At 38.6% G+C, this 23,643-nt stretch overlaps 2 protein-coding genes and 1 long non-coding RNA gene across 3 annotated transcripts; 1 reads left to right on the top strand and 2 right to left on the bottom strand.

The window, feature by feature from the left end:
• Positions 1-12,946: 12,946 nt before the first annotated feature.
• On the bottom strand, positions 12,947-14,677 carry LOC131326400 (uncharacterized). Its single transcript, XM_058359183.1, has one exon. It carries the CDS (start codon positions 14,675-14,677, stop codon positions 12,947-12,949), a length of 1,731 nt encoding a protein of 576 aa, XP_058215166.1.
• Positions 14,678-15,949: 1,272 nt separating this feature from the next.
• On the top strand, positions 15,950-17,808 carry LOC131326407 (F-box/LRR-repeat protein 4-like). The gene is made up of 2 exons (XM_058359193.1): positions 15,950-17,264; positions 17,300-17,808. The coding sequence occupies exons 1-2, from the start codon at positions 16,007-16,009 to the stop codon at positions 17,806-17,808; spliced, it is 1,767 nt and encodes a 588-aa protein (XP_058215176.1). The 5' UTR covers positions 15,950-16,006.
• Positions 17,809-21,016: 3,208 nt separating this feature from the next.
• Positions 21,017-22,726, bottom strand: LOC131303404 (uncharacterized). The gene is made up of 2 exons (XR_009192026.1): positions 22,609-22,726; positions 21,017-21,126 (listed from the first exon to the last, which is right to left on the bottom strand). It is a non-coding gene; the product is annotated as an uncharacterized LOC131303404 (long non-coding RNA).
• Between the last annotated feature and the right edge of the window lie 917 nt (positions 22,727-23,643).

Raw genomic sequence — 23,643 nt, forward strand, 5'->3', positions numbered from 1 at the left:
CTCTGCGTTCTTCGAATTCATATGCTTGTGATCGCGGATAAACTTTGTTTTATTGCAGCTATGACCGTTTAGTTCTTCCATTATTTCATGTTTTTCTTCTTTTTTTTAAACATTAGAGCTTGTTTGACATTGGTTACTCCAAAATCAGTATATAAGATTGAGCGGTCTCTCCGCTCAATTAATTTTGAGTTAGATGCTTTAGCGTTCAATATTCTTCTCGTCAATAAATTGTTTTGTTTGAATCACTCTAAAGTAGTGGGCATGTGATCCTTTTTGTGATTTCCATATATTTAGTTTGAAAGTGTGCTTCCTATACTATTTTACTACTTTGAACTCATTTGCTTGTGATCACAAAAAAATAAAACTTTGCTTATTACAGTCATGAACTTATAGTTCTTTGTCAATCGATTTTGAGTTGGATGATTTAACATGGTATCAGAGGTATGTTTGTTTGTTTTTTTTCGACCAACAAGAAGAGGATTTTAATGACCTCTGAAATAGTACAAAGATCATGAAAACAGACACAGAAGAGACTCCAACATAGACCAAGACCAAACCCATCAAAAACTCCTCAACCTGAGAAATTTTTGGGTGCAAATAGAGTATTGTTGATGTGGTACCCATGCAGCGCATCTGGATCATTCAAAAGATGCAACTGAACAGTAGGTTGCTCAGCTCCGATGCGCTGCATGGGTACCATGTGATACCCGATCGATTTGCAACCAAAAGTACGTTTCTCACTCAACCCAGACCTACTCACTAGCCCACGCCAGACCCCACCCACACCCAACACACCCCACTTGACTTATAAAGACTCCACAATACTTCTAAGTCCAAAAATAAAATCATCCGTAGAGTCAAGATGCCAACCATTTTTTTGTACCAACCCAGAAAGCTGCCCACCCAGTTTGGACTTGCTTTCTCGATCAAGTTGAGGTTACCTAGGTTTTAGACAAGCTTGAACTTGTTCACGAGCCTTAAAGATGCATCAAATTGCACTTTGCCGCTACGAATTACTCTTGGCCGCTTCGAATTACTTTTGGCCGTATCGAGTTGCACTTGGCTGCTGTGCCACTATGAATCACCCTTGGCCCGCCTTGAATTGCACTTGTCTGCTACAAATTGCACTTGGCAGAATCGAATTGGACTTGGCCGCTTCGAATTACACTTGGCCGCTTCGAATTACACTTGGCCGCATCTAATTGCTCTTGGCCGCTTTGAATTGCACTTGGCCGCTTTGAATTGCTCTTGGCCACTACGAACTGCACTTGGCCGCTTCAAATTGCTCTTGGCTGCTTCTCATTGCTCTTGGCCACATTGAATTGCACATGGCCGCTATGAATTGCTCTTGGCCGCATCGAATTGTACTTGGCCGCATTGAATTCCTCTTGGCCGCTACGAATTATGAGTTTAGAGCTACATATAATTTTTTTTTCCTGTACTAAATAAGTTCATTCATATTCAAAATTAAAAAAAAAAAAAAATAGATATATAAGTGTACATTACTTGTATAAGCATACATTTGTGAGCAAGGCTATGACAATCTTCTCACTGCCCCAGAAAGACTAACCAAACCACACCCGACACACCCCCGATGGAATAAGGAAACGTGCTAGAGAGGGAGAGATGGATTGCTTCATTTCTAGTAGAGCTGCAAACGAATCGATTTGCCTAGCACGTTAGGGCTCGGGGTTAGCTCAGCTCGATTCTTTTAGTAATCTAGCCAAGGTCAAGCTTGAGTTTTGCTGGATATCGGTTGCTACAAATACTGAACTGTTGGTGAAACCTCCACAAATACTGAAATACACTTCGAGTCACGATTATGTCACTTTCTTAAAGACAGTATTTGCCCCCACCAAATGGTATGCAAAGTGCTACAACAAATCTGCCTTCAAGATAAATCGAAACCCGACGGTAAGTTAAACGTATAGCTAATTTTCACTTGTAAGTTTTGCTACAAGTTTTTTGACAGAAAGTTTTTCCTTCATACATACAACTATACAACTATACAAGGTCTTAGTGTCCAACAGTAAGTTTCACGTACGAGCTTCTCAAAATTTGCAAAGACACCTGTTTCTGCAGCATTTGAAATTTGAATTTTACCTTCCTTGTCAAGTCAAGAACTCCAGTCGAACTAGAGGTAATGTACTCGACGTTTTTTTCTGCAAGTCTGTTTTACAGAACCAGTAATTACTAAATAAAGAACAGAGGAGCACCCCTCCGAGCTCAATTCCCTCTAGTTATCTCTCACCCTCATCACAAGTCTCACCATACGTGACTCTGTGGAGTTGTCAACCTATTTTACTACTTTGAATTCATTTGCTTGTGATCACAAAAAAAATAAAACTTTGTTTATTACAGTCAATCGATTTTGTGTTGAATGATTTAACATGATATCAAAGGTAGGTTTTTTTTTTTTTCCGAACAGCAAGAAGAGGATTTTAATAACCTCTGAAATAGTACAATGATCATGATAATAGACACAGAAGAGACTCCAACATAGACCTAGACCAAACGCATCAAAAACTCCTCAACCCGAGAAATTTTTGGGTATAAATAGAGTAAGGCTGACGTGGTACCCGTGCAGCACATCCGGGCCATCCAAAAATGCAACCGAACCGTCGGTTGCTCGGCTTGGATGCGCTGCACGGATACCATGTGATACCCGATTTGCAACCCAAAGTACGTTTCTCAATCAACCCAGACCTACTCACTAGCCCACGCCAGACCCCACCCACACCCAATACACCCCACATGACTTGTAAAGACTCCACAATACTTCTAAGTCCAAAAATAAAATCATCCGTAGAGTAAAGATGCCAACCATTTTTTGTACTAACCCAGAAGGCTGCCCACCCAGTTTGGACTTGCTTTCTCGATTGAGTTGAGGTTGCCCAGGCTTGAGTCGAGCTTGAACTTGTTCACGAGCCTTAACGACGCATCGAATGGCACTTGGCAGCTACGAATTACTCTTGGCTGCATCAAATTACTTTTGGCCACGTAAAGTTGCACTTGGCCGCTATGAATTACTCTTGGCCGCATCGAATTGAACTTGGCCGCTACGAATTAATCTTGGTCGCATCAAATTACTTTTGGTCGCATCAAACTACACTTGGCCACTTTCAATTGCACTTGGCCGCTATGAATTACTCTTGGCCGTATCAAATTACTTTTGGCCGCATCGAACTACACTTGCCCGCTTCGAATTGTTGTTGGCCGCTTCAAATTACACTTGGCCGCTACGAGTTACTCTTGGCCACATCAAATTACTTTTGGTCACATCAAACTACAGTACTTGGCCTCTTCGAATTGCTCTTACCTGCTTTGAATTGCATTTGGCCGCATCGAATTGCACTTGGCCGCATCGAATTGCACTTGGCAGCTTCAAATTGCACTTGGCCGCTACGAATTGCTCTTGGCCGCATCGAATTGCACTTGGCCGCATCGAATTCTTCTTGGCCGCTAAGAATTACTTGTTTAGAGCTACATATAAAAATCTTGTTACGTACTAAATAAGTTCATCCATATTCAAAATTATATATAAAAAAAAAGATATATAAGTGTACATTACTTGTATAAGTTTACAGTTGTGCAAGTTATAAAATTTCCACTATATTGATACAGAAGTTTATACATATTCAAGTTTATATACAAAACTCTCAAGACATATTTATGGTTTATGTTTGCGAGCTTAATTGAGGCGAATTAATACAGTTAGATTTATGCTTGCATCATTCATTAAACGAGCATAAAATTGAAGCGCTCATATTTGGTTCGTTTAATAGATGAATCAATTAAAACTCGAACGAGCTTTGACTGAATCGAGTCTTGAACAATTTACAAACGATTCAGTTCATTTTTTGTTGTGCCTGAGTTCTTGGGGGCCCACGTGAGTTTGAGGTCAACAAGTGGGTGAGAACTGAGAACCAACGGCCATAAAGAAGAACTACGCTCATTAATCAAGGGAAAAATACTCATAACCATAAAATTCAGTTATTAGCTACCTTCATTAAATTTAAAACCCTCAAACTCTTAAATTTCCATATCTCACATAGGATATTTCCTATTAGGTACTTTAAAATTGGTGAAAATATCTATATAAAAGGCCGACATTGATCTCATATTTTGGGACATTTATTAAATCTACCTCTATATTTGTAATAATTTATGGAATGACATCTTTGTTCATGAGTCTATCGAGCCAAATACTCATATGCTTAAGCTTGGCTTGAATTCATAAACAAACAAAAAAATATGATTGAGCTTGGTTTATATTTTTTTCAAACGAGTTTGAACAAGCCATTCGAGCCGAGCTCGACCTTGGCTTGAGTTGTTTGATTCGTTTAGCAGCCCCAGTCAATGGCAACAACATGAGGCTTAACCCGCGGTTTATTCAACAAACAGCCTATCTTCAAGCACGATATTTAATTATATGCCAAAATAGTGGAGTAAGTATCTGTTATTATGGTAGATATTTAATTAGCGATTGTGATATTGGCACTCCAAAAATTGATGGAGGAGCTCCAAAACTAAATTGTGTTGATACAAAAAACGACGTCGTTTTGGAGCTCCTCCATCAAATTTTGGAGTGCTAAAATCAATTTCCTTTAATTAGATGCTAAAATAAGGACTCAAATCTTGTCCATTTGCTTCGGACCAATTTGGTCCATTTGGGTGTATTCAGGCCGTCCAAAAGTGTTTTGGACGACCCAAAGTTAAAGAGAGTGTTTTTTTATTTTTTATTAATAAAAACACCCCTTTAAATCTGGGCCATCCAAAACACTTTTGTACACCCCAGATGCACCAAATGGACCGAACTGGCCCCAAGCAATTGGACAGGATCCGCCCCCTAAAATAGTGGAGTAAGTATCTGTTATTTAGATTTTGTTAACCTTATTTTAGAAAATGACATTAAATGTTGGAGAACATTCCATATTAATTGCACCTTAACTTGTGCCCTTAGCCTCAGGGGCACTTGTTAGCCGAACCGTTTTTGAAATCCGTTCAGTTTTCAAACGAATCTTGAACAATTAAGGTTAACTGTTCGACTCATTCGGTTTGTTCATAATTGCGTGGGCTCCATAAAGTCTAACACACCCCAGATTATTTATAAAGACTCCACAATACTTCTAAGTCCAAAAATAAAATCATCCATAGAGTAAAGATGCCAACCATTTTTTTGTACCAACCCAGAAAGCTGCCCACCCAGTTTGGACTTGCTTTCTCGATCGAGTTGAGGTTGCCTAGGTTTGAGTCGAGCTTGAACTTGTTCACGAGCCTTAACGATGCATCAAATTGCCCTTGGCCGCTACGAAATACTCGAGGCGAATACGGTTAGATTTATGCTCGCCTCATTCATTAAACGAGCATAAAATTGAAGCGCTCATATTTGGTTCGTTTAATAGAGGAATCAAACTCGAATGAGCTTTGACTGAATCAAGTCTCGAACAATTAACAAACGATTCGGTTCATTTCTTGCTGTGCCTAAATGTTGGAAAAACATTCCATATGAGTATCAATGTCTTTGGTTAGGATTTTGGACGGGTTGAAATGGGTCATGGGCTAGCTCAGGCTCTATGAAGTCTAACCTATTAAGCCTTTTTTTGTTGATTCCTTTTCCTACGTACTTCGTTTCCTATTTTTTTCCCAATCCTTTTTTAAAAAGAATTTGAATCCTTGTTGCCTACTACTTATAGATACGTTAATATACATCATCAATATACCCATTATAAATACACCTGTGCTGGGAAAAAAAGAAATTGATTAGACATCACTAAAAGCTTGGCCGAACTATGTTTGTATAAAGAACGATAAAGAACCAGAATTTGACAATCTAGATTTCACTTATAGTAACAAATATGATCCGTTTAAATGAATACCGAGGTAGTGTACTCTTTTGTATAGACATTAAACACATCGAGTGATACATAAATTACGAACAACTCAATTCGTTTGTAGCCTTAGTTACTGGTGACGTCGTGATATGCTCCCTGCCATAACCAATTTTCCATGTGCTCATGAAAGGCAGCCCAAGCCGGTGCAGCCCTCCAATGCATCTATGAACCTGTATGCAAAAACCATCTGAACAGCCGTTTTGCAAAAGGTCAGCCATCAGCCTATTCCCGTGGGTCCCTGAAACATTAATTTTGTAGGGCTTGTCAAAGAAGGAAAAACATAACTATATGATTGAGCAGAGTTGTCGTAGATACTGGAACTTGCCATTACCGAAGTAAACGTATAGCCTATATTCACTTGTAAGTTTTGTTACAAGTTGTTTGGCAGAAAGTTTTTCCTTCATACATACATACAACTATACAAGGTCTTAGTGTCCGACAGTAAGTTTCACGTGAGAGTTTCTCAGAATTTGCTAAAGCACCTGTTTCTGCATCATTTGAATTTCGCCTTCCTTGTCAAGGCGGTCAAGTTATCAAACGTATCAAGAACTCCCGTCTGTTTAACAGAATCAGTAATTACTAATCTGTAAGACTGTAACTAGTAAATTCGTATACAACTAAACTGTATGTCAGAGCTTCTTCTAACAGTTTTTGCCAACACACGTCGAATGGTATTCTTTCTCTACTAGCGTATCAGTTGCAGCAACGTCCCAACGCAATGAAAATAAAGTGGTAATAACAGAAGCTGCTATTTCTTCCAAACAGGAAACAAATATTTGCAGAGGAACACAGTGTCGTTGGTGTGATGCCTTATACGTATGGAACCAACAGGTAAACAATGGAAGAACTAGAAGTACAAAAGGGTAATAAAACAAAGTTCTGTTGGAGATCACAAGCATATGAATTCAACGTAAATTAGGATTACAATAAACCAGAGTCATGGATGTAAGCAAAGTGGGCACCCGAAGGACAATACTGTGTCTACCATCTATTCACTCATATCAAACCAGCTCCGTCTGTTCAACTTTCCATAGCGAGAGCCTTGAAAACTCCATCTGTGGTAAAACATTGGTGCTCAATTTTTTACACCCGATTAGATTTATGTCCCTCAGTCTTGAGCAGTTCCTCACCACCTCCATTACCCCTTTTTCTGTCACTTCGTGGCAGTATCCAATGTCCAAATATAGGAGATTTTGACACCCAGTTCCAATCATTGCCATTCCTTTGTCATTGATTTGCGTCCCCCAAGCATTTAAGGTCTTCAAATTCACTACAGAGTGGTCAGAATATCTCTCAAAAATATCAGAAACCTCAAGACAATTAATATTCAGCTGTTTTATTACAGGGCATCCCCTCAAAACTTCTCCAATGCCAAAATTGGTGAGTTGCCGGCAACGACTTACGCCGAGGAATTGTAGATTCGGACAAACCTGCCCAAAGTTTTTGAGCGTTGTATCATTCATCCACATATTGTCGGAGATATCAAGATGTCGCAGTCGGTAGTTTTTATGTAAGTGATCTGGAGAAAAAGTATCTATTTCTTGTCCCCTCAAATCTGTCATCACTAGTATTTCAAGTAAAGGGCAACTTTTTGTGAGGGTGTAAAAGGTGACACTAGTCAACCATAAATGTCCATCAAGATCTATAGAAGTTAGATTAGATAAATACTGAGCCAAATCGCTTATACCCATGTCTGAGAGAGCCCAACTTCTCAGGGTTAGCTCTTCCAGCGTCAATTCACATGCCTGCAAAAGAAATTTTAATCCCCCATGGATTTCCGGATACTTGCTACCGAAGCCAACAAGTTTGAGCTTTCTTAATGGAGGACATGCTTTGACAACTAAACAAATACGCTTGTCCGAAATGAGTTCTTGAGTCATGGTGAGAGAGCGCAGATTTTTGGCATTGGCTAATGCGTTTCCAATTGCAAAAGAGAATGCAGAATGTTGTAACGACCACAATTTTAGCGAGAGAGAGGTCAAATTGGAACTATGCTGCACCAAAAAATCAATGCCATCTTCAGTCACATAATGTGGACCTCTACTGGATATGTAAAGACTAATTTTCCTCAGTTTCGCACAATTTGTGGATAAAGAAATGAGTGATTTGTCAGTAATGAAACAAGCACCACATTTAAACACAATCTTCTTCAACTCCTTAAGCTTTGATGCCAACGCATCAATGCCATCATCTGTGATTCGTGCCACAACATCATTGGATTTGTCAGTACCCGTTCTAAGCCTGAGTTCTTCTATCCGTGGGAACAAATCCCCTATCAAAACCAAATCCTTATCTTGCATAGAGCACAGTCCAGAGCAATCCAATACCTTCAAATAGTTCTTTATCTTCTTATTCAACGCAAGTGCCCTAAAACCATCTCGCGGAGGTTCTGTGGAACACCATAACTGAAACCTTAGGGCTTGGAGATTCAACACTCCAGACCGTGCAATCTGATTAACAACTCCATCTATGTCTTTGTTGATGTCAGGACCGATGACTATGCTTTTGATGTGTGGAAATCTTGTAAGAAGACTCGGGAGTAGATGGTGTGTCTTGGCTTTTACGTTCAAACTATGCTTCACCCGGTTAGATATTGAAAGGAACCGCTTTGAGACCAAAGATATCGAATCCAAGTCACGCTGATCATCTTCTCTAAGTTTTTGGAATATAAGTTCCCAGCAATCATCTGGGAAGTAAGCATTCATTATTGATGAGTTTGAGAAAGGAAAAATTGAAGAGATTAAATTTCTTCTTGTTTCCTCAGTTCCCAGCAATCATCTGAAAAGTAGTTTCTTTGTTTTGAAAACAAAGAAAGTAGATGTTCCAGAAAACAGAGCAAACGTACATAGTCCTAAATCAGCGCATACATATGTAAATAGGTTTGTGTTATGGAAACCAAAACCTGTTAGGAAAAGGAATACTTGCAAAAAGAAGAGTACTGGAAGCAAAGTTTCCTTGGGGAAAAAGGATCTGAACTTCTGGTTAATAAGGAAACTCAATGTTTCCCAAACAAACAAGCACGTGAATCAACTCGATTTAAAAGCTCATGTTCACTTGTTAAAAGCTCGACTAATTAGATGATTGCTTGAACATCTTTCCGAAACTTGTTAATTCTTGGACCGAGCTCAAACAAACTACAACTCGGCTTGTTTGGCTTATGTATTATGATACGAAATAAATTTACCTTACTTGAGATCTGCTCGATTTGATGCTCGTTTGAGATCAATTCATTTCATAAACAAGCCAAGTTAGAACATAATTTTTTCATTCATTAAGTTCCCAACCGATCTTGAACAATTTGTTGCATAACATACATGCAATAGGGGTGGCAAATTGAACCCAAACCCATTAACAAATATAAACCCACCAACTAAAAATAGACCCAACCCATTAATAAATTGGGTTAGAATGGGTCCAACCCACCTAACCCATTTGTTAATTGGGTCTTAATTGGATTTCAATTGGATCAACTTAAATGACCCAATAAAATATGAACACAACCCACCAAAGAATATTGATGGGCCTCTCTAGAAAACTTCTGGACGGATAAATTTTCCGAATTGCACCAGTTTGGTTCCAGCATCATTATTTACCAAAAGTGCCCAACCCACAAACTAAGGAAAAATTATCCACTAAGGTTTTTTTTTTTTTTTTTTAGATTTTTTTTTTGTCCGTATTTAAAAAAATTTCATGTTTATTCATTTTGCGACAAACTTTTTGCCCCTATTGATTTGTCTTGACGAGAGTATTCAAAAAAATAATTTTTTTTAGTTTTATTCAAATATTTTTGAAAATATCAAAGCCCAAAAAGCCGGCTTAATGGAACTTAATTAGCTCACACATGCACACCATGTTCCTCTGTCTCTGTTCTGTGTTTCCTTTCTTTCTGGAGAGAGAGTGTGGGAATAGTGGGTTGGGGCGAGTGGGTGGTATATAAAGCCAAAAGTTTGCACCAAAAAATATATATAAACCAAAGGTTCATTTGGATGTTGTAAAAATCATCAGTAGAAAGTAGTTATCTGGAAATGGAATCTACCTTTTGTGAATTTTTACTAATTCTTAGTTCATTTCAATTAGAGAAATTGAATAAAAAGTTTGGCGAATTTGGAAATTTTAGTTGAATAAATGCAAATAAAAAATAAGAATGATTTTTTTTTTTTTTTGTGTGTTCTTCATAAAAATATTATTGGTATATCTAAATTTTTCATTTTTATCTAAAACAAACAAAAAAGACAAAAATCATTCTTGTTTTTATAGTTAAATTAACCTGTGTATAACAAATAAATGCCATTATTCACAAGAATCCAAACGAGACCCATGTGGAATGTGATAGGCTAGCGGAGAGGAGTGGGGGAAGTGAAGAGTATGGAGACTAGAGAGATAAAGAGAGATGGTAATATGGTAATTATGTGTAGTGGGGTAATTAATTTGGTCATTTTAGTAGTATAAGGATAGTATGGTAATTTTAGTGTACAGTGGTATTTTAGTCATTTAAATTTAAAGGGGTAATATGGTCATTTTAATGTACATTGGTATTTTAGCCATTTTAAATTTTAGTATATAGTATGTAATTGGGTTAATGGGCGGGTCAGGTTTGGTTTTAAATAAATGGGTCGGGTCGGGTATGAGTAATTGAACTCATAATTAATGGGTCTAAATGAGTCAATGACCCATTAAAAACCCAACCCATTTATAACTTGCCCATTTTTGCCCAAATCCGCCCATTTGACACCCCTACGTGCAATAGGAATTTCTGAGCAATAATTCTAAATAATACTCATCAACCGACATAAGCACACAAAACATCAACAAAAAATGTTTAGAAAAGTCTGTGGGCTGGTTGAGGCACACGAATCGTGCTCTTCTTAGGAAGGATAGACCCCGTTCTGCACGAGATTGAATGATGCTCTTTTCCTAAGAAACAAAGATCGCCCTTCGAGTTTTCTTTTGTGCAAATAATATTTATAATCCTTTTGTATTGGGAGTGTATTGGGAGAAGTAGGATAGGGTTAAACGAACTCCCAATCTCCCGAATCATTAATGCTTAGGTCTCAGAAAAAGCTTACCCAAAAATTATCCGAAATCAAGGGTCCAATTAGAGATGTAGTACCTTCGATTTTTCCTTTCAGGGTACTTTCTGGTAAATTGTTTGAATACCTAGCATAACTCTTCGGTTCGCTTAAGAAGTCGGTAATACCACAAAGCCAGCACATACAGATCTACAAACTACACAAGTAGAAAAAAAAATTTATTTAGTGAAAATGTAAAAACACTGGTACATTCATTTTTTATTCTCGTCATTTATTTTGAACACATGTTCTTTTTATTGGATTGTTAGTATTTTTATTAAGTTTATGCTCAAAAGGTGACCCATTTGTCCAAAATTTTTGGATCCGCCATTTATTTTGAACGCATGTTCTTTATATTGGATTGTTAATATTTTTATTAAGTTTATGCTCGAAAGATGACCCATTTGTCCAAAATTTCTGGATCCACCACTGCCAAGGACTACAACGAGATGGGCTAAGAGTCACATCTGTGCAAGGGACACGTTGGTAGGTAGTTGCTCTAATGAAAAAATGTCAAACTTATTAATGAAAAATAATTGAGCCACAAATCAATAAATAAAAAATTATTTTATGTGAATGGGGATAGATTTTGGAAATTGAATTACAAATCAATAATAAAAAAAATTATGAATCAGGGATTTAGATTTGTCATATGTTTGGTCATGTTTTTTTTGGAAATGAATTGTCAAACTTATTAATGAAAAAAACAATTAATGGATGATGGGGTTCTTTGGACACTGATTTTGGCACTCAAAAAATATACGCAGGTGCTTCACTTTGCATTGGTAACATCCAGTGCAAAGTGGAGTGCCTAACATCTCGTGCAAAGTGGAGCACATGCGTACAAAAGTGGAGCGGGAAAATCAATTTCTGTTTTTTTTAATGTTGGTTGATGTGAATTTTTATCCAACTTTTTGGATCTTTTATAGAAAAATTCACATGCTTAGGAAATTAAAAAAATGAAACGATATAAGAAAATAAAGAGCCTCGGGGATAGTGATGAAGTTGGTAGAAAAAATGTGCATAGTTTAGGGGATAGTGACTTTGTTGATTTATTTATAATACACTAATACAGTTATAAGAGAAGTTTAGCTAATTTAATTAGTTTGATACAGAGCCTTAACTCATATATTGGTGATTAATCTTTCTGAAAAGAAAGCCCACGAATGGAATACATATTACATATATTATGAGCTGGTTCATGTTCTACAGTAGTTCTCTAATCCGATTCTCCGGAAGAGAGAGTATAATTGCTTGGCTTCACTATCGCTCCCATGTAGCAGTCAACCGAGGCTAAGTAACTAGGCTTATGTTTTTGTGGTAGACCTATACGCAGTCATCTCTTACTAACCCATTGACACCCTGACTTTGGGCTCTAATTCGCTATAGCACGTATTCCATGTCTGATCCCTCAAATTCCTTGATATATTTAGCATTTGAGGAATCTGCTGGCTCTTTAGGAAAGTCGAGGGTTTTTTCCCAAACAGAGGCAGATTCCAAAGAAAATGAAACAAACAAGTCATAGGAAACATACAGTAATGTGTTTGGTCATAAAGATTTATAGAAGTCAGATTAGAGAGATACGGAGCCAGATGGGTTATAGCCGTGTCTCGGAGGCACCAACCTCCAAGGGTTGGCTCTTCCGGTGTCAATTGACTTGCCTGCAAAAGCAATTTTAATGCATGCCCCATGGATTTCAGGATACTGGCCCATGAAGCCCATCAGTGTGAGTTTTTTTTTAATGGAGGACGTGCTTTCGCGACTAAACAAATACGATTGTCTGAAACAAAGCCTGACACCATGTCAAATCATCCAATTCAAAGTCAATTGACAATGAACTGAGAGGCCGTCCAAGCTCATTTTTTAACTTTAGAGGTTATATTTAACCAATATTGTAGACAAGAGATAACATTAAAAGAATTACTAAGTAGTGAAAGAACCATAAGTTCATGACTGTAATGAAACAAAGTTTTTTTGCGGGAATCATCTGTTCACTAAGACCGTCACAACTTCGTGGCTAAATGATCTCCGCCTTGAAAACGCCATCTCAGGCGAAATATAGGTGCTCACTTTTTGACACCCGATTAGATCTATATCCCTCAATCTTGCGCAGTTCGTCACCACCTCCATTACCCCTTTATTTGTCACTTCATTGCAATAACATATGTCCAAATATTGGAGATTTCGACACCTATTTCCGATCATTGCCATTCCTTTGTCATCAATTTCTGTCATGCGAGCTTCCAAAGTCTTCAAATTCAGTACAGAATGATCATCAGAATATCTCCTAAAAATATCTGAAACTTGAAGACCATTGATATTCAGTTGCATTATTTTAGGGCATCTCCTCAAAATTTCCCCAATGCCTACATTGGTGAGGCACATACATTTACATACACACAGAAATTGTAGATTTGGACAAACTTGCCCAAAGTTTTCAAGTGCTGTATCATTCAACAACGTATTCCCGGAGATATCAAGGTGTTGCATTCGGTAGTTTTTATGTGAGTAACCCCGGGGAAAAGTATCCATCACTTGTCCTCTCGAATGTGCCATTATTAGTTTTTCAAGTAAAGGACAATATTTTGTGAGGGTATAAAAGGTGACATTGGTCAAAGCATGGTCATGAAGATGTATAGAAGTCAGATTAGAGAGATACGGAGCCAAATCGGTTATAGCCGCGTCTCTGAGGTACCAACCTCCAAGGGTTAGCTCTTCCAGTGTCGATTGACATGCCTGCAAAAGCATTTTTAATGCCCCATAGATTTTGGGATACTGGCCCATGAAGCCCATCAGTACATTGAGTTTCTTTAATGGAGGATGTGCTTTTGCGACTAAACAAATACGCTTGTCTGAAAAGAGTTTTTGAGTCATGGTGAGAGAATGCAGATTTTTGGCGTGGGTGAACGGGTTTTCCATCATAGAAGAGAACGCAGAAGGTTGTATCGACTGCAATTCTAGCGAGAGAGAGGTCAAATTGCGACTATGCCGCACTACAAAATCAATGCCGCCTTCAGTCAAATTGTGTTGAGCACTACCGTTTATCAAAAGACTAATTTCCCTAGGTTTCACACAATTTGAGGATAGAGAAATAAGCGATTGATCAGTAATGAAACAAGCATTACCTTGAAAAACAATCTTCTTCAATTCCTTAAGCTTTGATGCCAAGGCATCTACACCATCATCGGTTATTCGTGCCGCAACCTCATCATCATCGTACATATCATCACGCACACTAATCCTGAGTTCCTCTAGCTCTGGGAACGAATCTGCTATCAGAACCAAATCCTTGTCTTGCATAGAGATCAGTCGAGAGCAATCCAATACCTTCAGATTGTTCTTTATATTCTTATTCAACGCCAATGCCTTAAAACCATCTCGCGGAGGTACACTTGTACACCAAAACTTGATAGCTTGGAGATTCAAAAAACCAGACTGTGAAATCTGATGAACGACTCCATCTATGTCCTGGTGATTATAGGTGTTGATGACTATGCTTTTGATGAGTTGAAATCTTCGAAGAAGATTCGGGAGTAGAGGGAGTGTCTCGTCGTGTACGTTCAAGCTAAGCTTCACTCGATTAGATATCGAAAGGAACTGCTTTGAGACCAAAGATATCGAATACATGTCACGCTCATCGTCTTCTCTCAGTTTTTGGAATATGAGTTCCCAGCAATCATCTGGCAAGTTATAACCATGTCGTTGTTTCTTCATTACTGATGAGTTTGAGAAAATAAACGAGATTAAATTTCTTCTTCTTTGTTTGGTGAACTTATAATGGTATGCAACAATGATTCAAACCCTAGGTTGAGTCGGTTAAGGAATTACAATCCCATGGGGTTGTCTCAGGTGTTATCAACTCTTTTCGGGCAAGCGAAAAAGGATCTTTACTCCGGTTTTAATTAGGTTTCTCGCAAGAGGGCAATGGGATTGGGTCCTAAGAATTAGTCGAGGCGTGCGTATGTTGGGCCGAACACTTGAGTTATAAAAAAAAAAAAAGAATTATTAAGAACAAGGAAACGAAGCCCTAATAAGAGACGACCAGTTGGCCCATAAGATAAGAAGGTTCCTATCGCAACAATGAAGCATAACAGGGAAAATGACGGCCAAGAACGTGTTTTGATAATTAATACCTGTTAAAGGCATTTTCAGCATTAACAAATGTTCTCAGCATGTCATTGGCGGATATTAATTATCAAAACACATTCTGAGTCGTCATTTTCCCAACACAATATGAACCTGATTCAACTCGAATGGATCTGCATAATTCAAATATGTATTTTTTTTTTCAAAAAATGGAAATATGTATATTGCATCGGTTTGGGAATTCTAACTCCCAACACTAGTATGTGAGCATGGGCATTCTCAAATACTTACACACACAATTACACAAACTCTCTCATATCAAACATGGGGCGTGTGATTGTGTGTAATTGTTAAGGTTTTTTTTTTAATGAATTTTTTTTATTAATCTTTGAACAAAGTACAAGATAGTTTGTGTGATTGTGAATAATTGTTAAGGTTTTTTTTTTTAACGAATTTTTTTTATTAGTATTTGAACAAAGTACAAAGACTAACATAGCAAGGAGGAGGGCATAATTGTTAAGGTTAACTGGTGGCTCTATAAAGTCTAACCTATTAATAACCCTATTTTTTTTTTATCAGCAAATTTTTTTATTAATCACCGAATTCAAAAATTATAGAGATTAAAAAGATAGGGGCACAAGAAAGTTAAAATTCTTAATCTCCATACGTACCCGACCCAAGCGTTGGTCAAAGACCAACAAAATCCTAAAACACCCCCAAACCCGAAATGCTGCCGTAACACCCAGAACGTCAAACGATCAAGATCCGAAATGCCACCACTGTTTTTATTACCCTTTTCCTACGTTGTTTCCCTTTTTAAAAAAATTCCATTTTTATTTCCCGTATCCATTTTAAACAAGGATTTGAATTCTTGTTGCATACAACAACTTCTCATATACATCATCAATATACTGAACAAAGAAGAATCTTTTCTTATTCTTCTCAAACTCATCAACAATGAATAAACAAGGACATGGCCACTTCCCAGATGATTGCTGGGAACTTATATTCCAAAAACTTAGAGAAGATGATGAGCGTCACTTGGGTTCGATATCTTTGGTCTCAAAGCGGTTCCTTTCGATATCTAATCGGGTGAAGCTTAGCTTGAAATATGTAAACAACGAGACACTCCCTCTACTTCCGAATCTTCTTCAAAGATTTCGACACATTGAAGCCATAGTCATCCACAATAATCCCCGCAAGGACATAGACGGACTCGTTGATCTGATTTCACGGTCTGGTGTATTGAATCTCCAAGCCATAAGGTTTCGTTGGTGTATGACGGAACCTCCACGAGATGGTTTTAAGGCATTGGCGTTGAATAAGAATATAAAGAACAATATGAAGGTATTGGATTGCTCTGGATTTATCTCTATCCAAGACAGCGATTTGGTTTTGATAGCGGATTGTTTCCCACGGCTAGAGGAACTCAGGATTCATCCGGTTATGTATATAGGCAATGATAAGTTTGCGGCACGAATAACAGATGATGGTGTGGAGGCACTGGCATCAAAGCTTAAGCAGTTGAAGGAGATTGCGTTGGAAGGTCATGCTTGTTTCATTACTGACCAATCGCTTATTTCTCTGTCCACAAATTGTGTGGAACTGAGTAAAATTAGTATTTGGCAAAGCGAAAGAGGTCAACATAATGTGACTGTTGGCGGCATTGATTTTGTGATGCGGCATAGTCCCAATTTGACCTCTCTCTCGCTAGATTTGTCACCATTACAACCTTCTGCATTCTCTTTTTCGAAGGAAAATGCGTTCACCAATGCCAAAAATCTGCATTCTCTAACTATGTGTCGACAACTCATTTCAAGCAAGAATATATGTTTAGTTGCAAAAGCACATCCTCCATTAAAGATGCTCAAGCTCGTTGGCTTTGAGGGCCAGTATTTTGAAATCCATGGCGCATTAAAATTGCTTTTGCAGGCATGTCAGTTGACATTGGAAGACCTAACCTTAGCATGTTGGTCCCTCATAGACACAGGTATAAGTGATTTGGCTCAACATCTCTCTAATCTTACTTTTATAGATCTTCATGGATCTTCTAGGTTGACTAGTGCCACCTTTTACACCCTCACGAAAAGTTGTCCTTTACTTCAAATACTTAAGATGGCATATACAAGAGGACTAGAGATGAATTTTTTTTTTTTCCGGATTATTTACCGAAAAACTATCATATGCAACACCTTGATATCTCCGGGAATAAATGGTTGACTGATATGACGCTCATGAACTTTGTGCAAGTTTTCCCGAATCTCCAATTCCTCGATGTAAGTTATTGTGAACAACTCACCTTCTTTAGCATTGAAGAAGTTTTGAGGAGATGCCCTTTTATCACACAACTGAATATCAACCATCTCAAGGTTTCATGTGTTTTTGGGAGATACTCTGACCACTTTGTAGTGAATTTGAAGACTTTGAAAGCTCGTGAAACCCAAATTAATGACGAAGGAATGTCAATGATTGGAAATAGGTGTCGAAATCTCCAACATTTGGACATTGGATGCTGCGAAAACGTGACAGATAAAGGGGTAATGGAGGTGGTGAGGAATTGTGAAAGACTGAGTCATACAACTTTAGTTGGGTGTACAAATGTGAGCACCGATATTTTACTTCAGATGGTGTCATCAAGGCCCTCCCTTGGGAACATTGAGCCACCATGCTTTGGTGATCTCAGTGAAGAGATGATAAACGGAGCCCTGTCATCTGGATGCCGGCTTGCCGCAAAGTCACCCCACTCTTCTTCGAATTGATATGCATGTGATCACGAACAAAACTTTGTTTCGTTATAGTTATGAGTTATGACCTTATAATTCTTTCAGTATTTCCTTTTTTTTTTCTTTTCTTTTTTAATGTTAGAGCTTGTCTCACGTTGGTTAATTATAACCTTCAAAACAAGCATGTAAGTCTGGGCGGCTTCTCTGCTCATTCCCAATCGGTCAACCAACGATGTGTTCTTAGCCCACCAGAGCTGAAATTGCTCTCCACAAAGGTCTTTGCTCACCCGTAATTGGGTTGTTCAAATTGGATTGAATTATGGGTTATTCCATTGTTTATTTTGGTTCTTTTTCACTTACTTCACTACTAACTCATCTTAGGGTGGGGTATCACAGCTTACTTCTCTGCCTATAAAGTGAGCCATCAATGTACCAGCAACAGAGAGAGTTCATGCACTTGGAGATTGAGAGTAATAGATAAATGCAATTCCAACGTTACAAATTAATAAGAATCCGCTATCCCTGTCGAGTTCCCGAATTTGGGAAACCACGTAAATCTTGTCTTGTCTTCGATTGTGCGTGTTCGTTGTTTGGTTTTGATCTTTGGTGTAACAGCTGCAACCAATACTTTTCTGGTACAGATAATACCATGCGACATGTATAGGCAAAAATTCAGAAGCTCTGACATGTATGTATCTTAGTTCCAAGGGATAGATTAGTTTTCCTGAGTTTCACACAATTTGAGGATATAGAAATAACCAATTGATCAGTAATGAAACAAGCATTACCTTTGATTACAAGGTATTGGATTGCTTCGGACTGGTCTCTATGCAAGACAAGGATTTTGTTTTGATAGCGGATTTGTACCAATGGCTAGAGGAACTCAGGATTCAGGCGGGTAGGCGTAGTGAGGTTGGTAAGGTTGTGGGACGTATAATAGATTATGGTGTGGATGCGCTCCCATCAAAGCTTAAGCGATTGAAGGAGAATGCGTTGGAAGGTAATGCTTGTTTCATTACTGACCGATCGCTTATTTCTTTGTCACCGTTACAACCTTCTGCATTCTCTTTTACCACTGAAAACGCGTTTGCCAAAAATCTGCATTCTCTAACTATGTGTCGACCACTCATTTCGGGCAAGCAAATACGTTCAATCGCAAAAGCACGTCCTCCATTAAAGATGCTCCAGCTCAATTGTTTCGAGGGCCAGTATTTTGAAATCCATGGTGCATTAAAATTGCTTTTGCAGGCATGTCAATTGACACTGGAAGAACTAATCCTAGTTTGTTGGTCCTTCACAAACAGATATATGCGATTTGGCTCAGCATCTCTCTAATCTAACTTATATAGATCCTCATGCATGTTATGGGTTGACTTGTGTTGGGCCCGGAGTGCCCTCATGGATTTGGTTACACAATGTCACTCCTTGCGACCGCTATAAAAACAGAATTGCGGGTGCGATGTCGAATGTCATAAAAGATTTAATTGAAACCCTTCCTACCACCGATTGGTTTAGGAGAGATGATGGAAAAACGGTCCGACAACTTGTGTCACGTTTTACACCCTCACGAAAAGTTGCCCTGCACTTGAAATACTTAAGATGACATTTATGAGAGGACTAGAGATGAACACTATTTCTCTAGATTTTTTGCATTAAAACTACCGTATGTGACACCTTGATGTCTATAGTAATATGTGGTCGACTGATATGATGCTCAAGAACTTTGGGCAAGTATGCCCAAATCTGACATTCCTCTCCTTAAGTGAATTTAAGCACCTCACCAATCTTGGCATTGGAGAAGTTTTGAGGAGATGCCCCGCCATAACTCAACTGCATATCGATGGTCTTGTGGTTTCAGATGTTTTTGGATGCTGTTCTGACCATTCTGTTGTGAATTTGAAGACTTTGAAAGCTCGTTTGACACAGATTAACGACGAAGGAATGACAATGATTGGAAATAGGTGTCGAGATCTCCAAGATTTGGACATCGGACTGCAAAAAAGTGACAGATAAAGGGGTAATGGAGGTGGTGAGGAATTGTGAAAGACTGAGGAATATTTACGTCAGATGGTTTCATCAAGGCCCTCCCTTAGGCCTTAGGAACATTGAGCCACCATGTTTTGGTGATCTCAGTGAAGAGACAATGAACACTGTTTTGTCATCCGGATGCCGGCTTGGCGGTTTGGGGTAATTCCATGACTCTGCGTAGTTGTCACGAACAAAACTTTGTTCATGTTTTAAGGCTTGGTCTTGTGTGGAGATTAAACAGGGCTCAATATGTGCCGCCTGTTATTCCATTGATTTTATTTTATTCGTTAGGGTGGAAAGTGAGCCATCAATGAAACAGTGAGAGTTCATACTTCTGGTAGAGATTATACCATGTAAATCTTGTCTTGTGTTCGATTGTGTGGTTACAATCTTTGGCGCAACAAGCTGCAACTAATACTTCTGGTAGAGATTATACCATGCGACAAGTATAGGCAAATTGCCAGATGCTCATGTATCTTAGTTGCAAGGGATAGATTAGTTATTCGACTTGATTTCAATGCCAGATTAGTTATTCGACTTGATTTCAATGCCAATCTTGTGTTGGCTTCTGTTTTTGGACGGAAACCAATTGCCCACCACCCATTCGACAAAATCCCCCAACCAAAATACCATGTCCAGATCACCACCACCACCACCAGCATCCTCGACTCGATTGGCCAAGAAATCACCACCATCATCTCCCCCGTCTCCATCACCATGCCCGGCAATGTTGCTGTGCACGTAGGACTGGGGAATCTCCATGGCGTAGCGCACACCCGCCTGCGCGGCCAAGTGCACGACGTGCGTGAAAGCACGGTATCAAACAGCTTTGATAAAAGAAGCGCATCGTTGATGTCACCCTCGATGATGAAGAAGACGTGGGAATTCAGGAGGGCTTTACGGCTTTGATTGATGGGTCCAAATCAATATGGTTTTGGGGTCTATTGGTTCGGTTCGGATAAATTTTCAGGTAACTAAGACCAAATCAAAAATTGAGATTGCCGTCCGTGAATTTTAGGCTAACCTTGAAATGATTTGTCACGCCCTCGATTTTCAACATAAATAAAGATAGCTTTTCATAAATAAAACCCCTCACATTATCTTACATAATACCCCAAAAGAGTTCACCAAATCCTAATCATTAAATTACAGATCCAACTCCAAGAGTTTGAATATATTAGATCATAAAAAGAAATAGAGTTAAGGTGCTATTACATTCCCAAAACATGTTTTATCAAAAGTCCTTGAGTCTCTTTTGCCACTTCTTTCGAAAATATGCACTTGAATGCATGCACTTCGCTCCATGCTACTGCTCCGGGTTCACACCTGAAAATGATAGGTTGAGCTACACTAGCCCAGTAGAGAAATCTACACAACTATTATATGCAAATGGGATGACAGGTAGAATGAATAACAGAGGCAACATACGGTATCTCAAAGGAGAAACAAAACACGACTAGTAATTTTCCCAATGTCGACGACATAGATGAAGTACCATGACTACACACCAAGACTCTAGGCTAACCACCACACCCTATTCCGAATACTCTATCCGCTCATTGACTTCACTTTAGTCATAACGTCCCATGTTTAAAGAAAAGGACCTGTTGATAGATGACTCTATGGTGTTGTTTCGACAACCAATCATTTCTTTCGTATATTCATCAAACAAACCCTTTCGTTTACTCATATACATCACCGTTGCAATCCCACATCACACGTCACACATCACAAGCAAGTACTCTTTCTGGGCTGTTTATGGAGTCTCGCTACTCCCTGTAAATACCTTCCTCACTAAAAGAACTGAATCACATCGATCATATAGTATAGATCACTCTACCACAATTCCTCCAATACACCTCACAACTCAGCCATTCATCTCAATCACATATAATGAATTCACAACAAAGACTTATTCACAAAGAAGTAGTAGGGATAATTTTATCTCAGTCAACTAGCTATCATTACGTAATTAGTTTCTCATCACCATACAAGCACTTACATATCAAGGGATATTCCCTAACAACGATTCATAGATCTTCACCTTGCAATTCATAAAACCGTACCAATTACACAAGAGATGTACCACATATCAAATATAAGAAAATGTCTCATATATCCATGCCTAGCGTTGTTTAACTCAAAGGGGTGTTCCACATGTTCGCTTTTCACATAGCATGTCAACACACACAACCTTCGCTCACCTATGTTCCATATATTCTCTAAACCCTCGTTTCGATATCAATAGGCTCATACGGAATCCAACGACTACTATAAAGACTTAAGCATACCACTAACCTCATCTAATCATTCAATTATGTACTCAGGCGTACTTAAGGACGTCCGTGGCTCGCTCAACGTTTCTAAGGAAAAAGGAATATCCAACGTATACAAACATATCCATCTTATTTTGGCTACCAAATCTTATCGGTGAAGAATTAGGAGATGAGACCACCACCATTGGAAAGTAGACTTCCGGCACATGAATTTCGGTATAAAATTTACCCAAAACAGAGTTCGGATGAAAAAGTTATGCCCTTTCGAAGTTTTGCCAAAATGCTGAATTTTTCATTTCCTACCGGTAGGACACATTTTCCTACCGGTAGGAGACCACAATTTCACGAAAATGACTCTACTGGACAGCGTTTCTACCGGTAGGGCCAAAACTCCTACCGGTAGGACTTGGGTTTTCAGTGCACGATTTTCAGATTTCACCAGAACAATTCCAACAACAAAACCAATGATCTAAGGTGCGATTCAAACACCAAATCAACACATAAACATATAATAGATGAGAGAAATCCCTACCTCGAAGTCGAAGAACGAAATCCAAGCCCAACCAAGCAAGCCCTAGCTCCGAAAACTTTGAATCATCCGAATACTCCTCTCCGAGCTCAAACCCACGAAATACGAGCTCAAGATCGCGCGTGGAAGGAGGAATGAAGGTTAATTTTCATGGGTCTCAAGTTTATAGGCTTGATTTCGAGAGAGAGAGAGAGTGAGAGAGATAGAGAGAATCGGGCGGGAGGGAGAGAAGACCGAGAGAGAGAGAGAGAGATGTGAGTGGGAGAATGATTCTCTACCACTCACTCTCACCTATTTATACCACCACACACATCAATTACAATTTCACCCCAAACTTCCAGATTCTATCACATTCAACCCAAATCACATATTCAAATCACACTTTCTCTTTACCTCAATATTCTAATTTTATTCTAACATTAAAATTATTGAAATTAAACACGGGTCTCTACATTCTACCCCCCTTAAAGAAATTTCGTCCCGAAATTTGCATAGAATGAGCAAAGGAATACCACCAATGAATTTCTAGTCCCAAGGGCCGTGCCCACCACACAACGCTTTGTATCTGCCAATTCCGGGTCCAAAACGCAAGAAAACTCTATAATGCCACAACTAACTAGCTTAGCTTCTTACCAAACAATCGCCAAGTTATGATGCTCATGCACGGTAAATCACGAAGTTATCGTATTCGTACAAATCATAATCATGTTACCAACTAATTCCAATCTCACAAACCATATCCATTCTCATTACTTCTGACTAACCAATTTCGGTTCCATGGGCCGTGTCCAAACACAAAGGAGAATTTCATAACGTCATAATTCAACAACCTTGTCAAGCAATACATAATCAACAAATTCTAAGATTAATTCATTCATCCCAAGATTTACTAGATTCTTCATGTACGCTTATAGGGAAATCAACTTTCATACATTTCTTTTTCGCCTCATTTCTTTACTTTTCGACGTACTCAAATTACCAAGACTCACACAAGTAGAGCTCTAATAGATTCCAATGCTAGCTCAAAACAAACTCTCT

Source organism: Rhododendron vialii, chromosome 1a (genome assembly GCF_030253575.1).
Source record: "Rhododendron vialii isolate Sample 1 chromosome 1a, ASM3025357v1".
Lineage (NCBI taxonomy): Eukaryota > Viridiplantae > Streptophyta > Magnoliopsida > Ericales > Ericaceae > Rhododendron > Rhododendron vialii.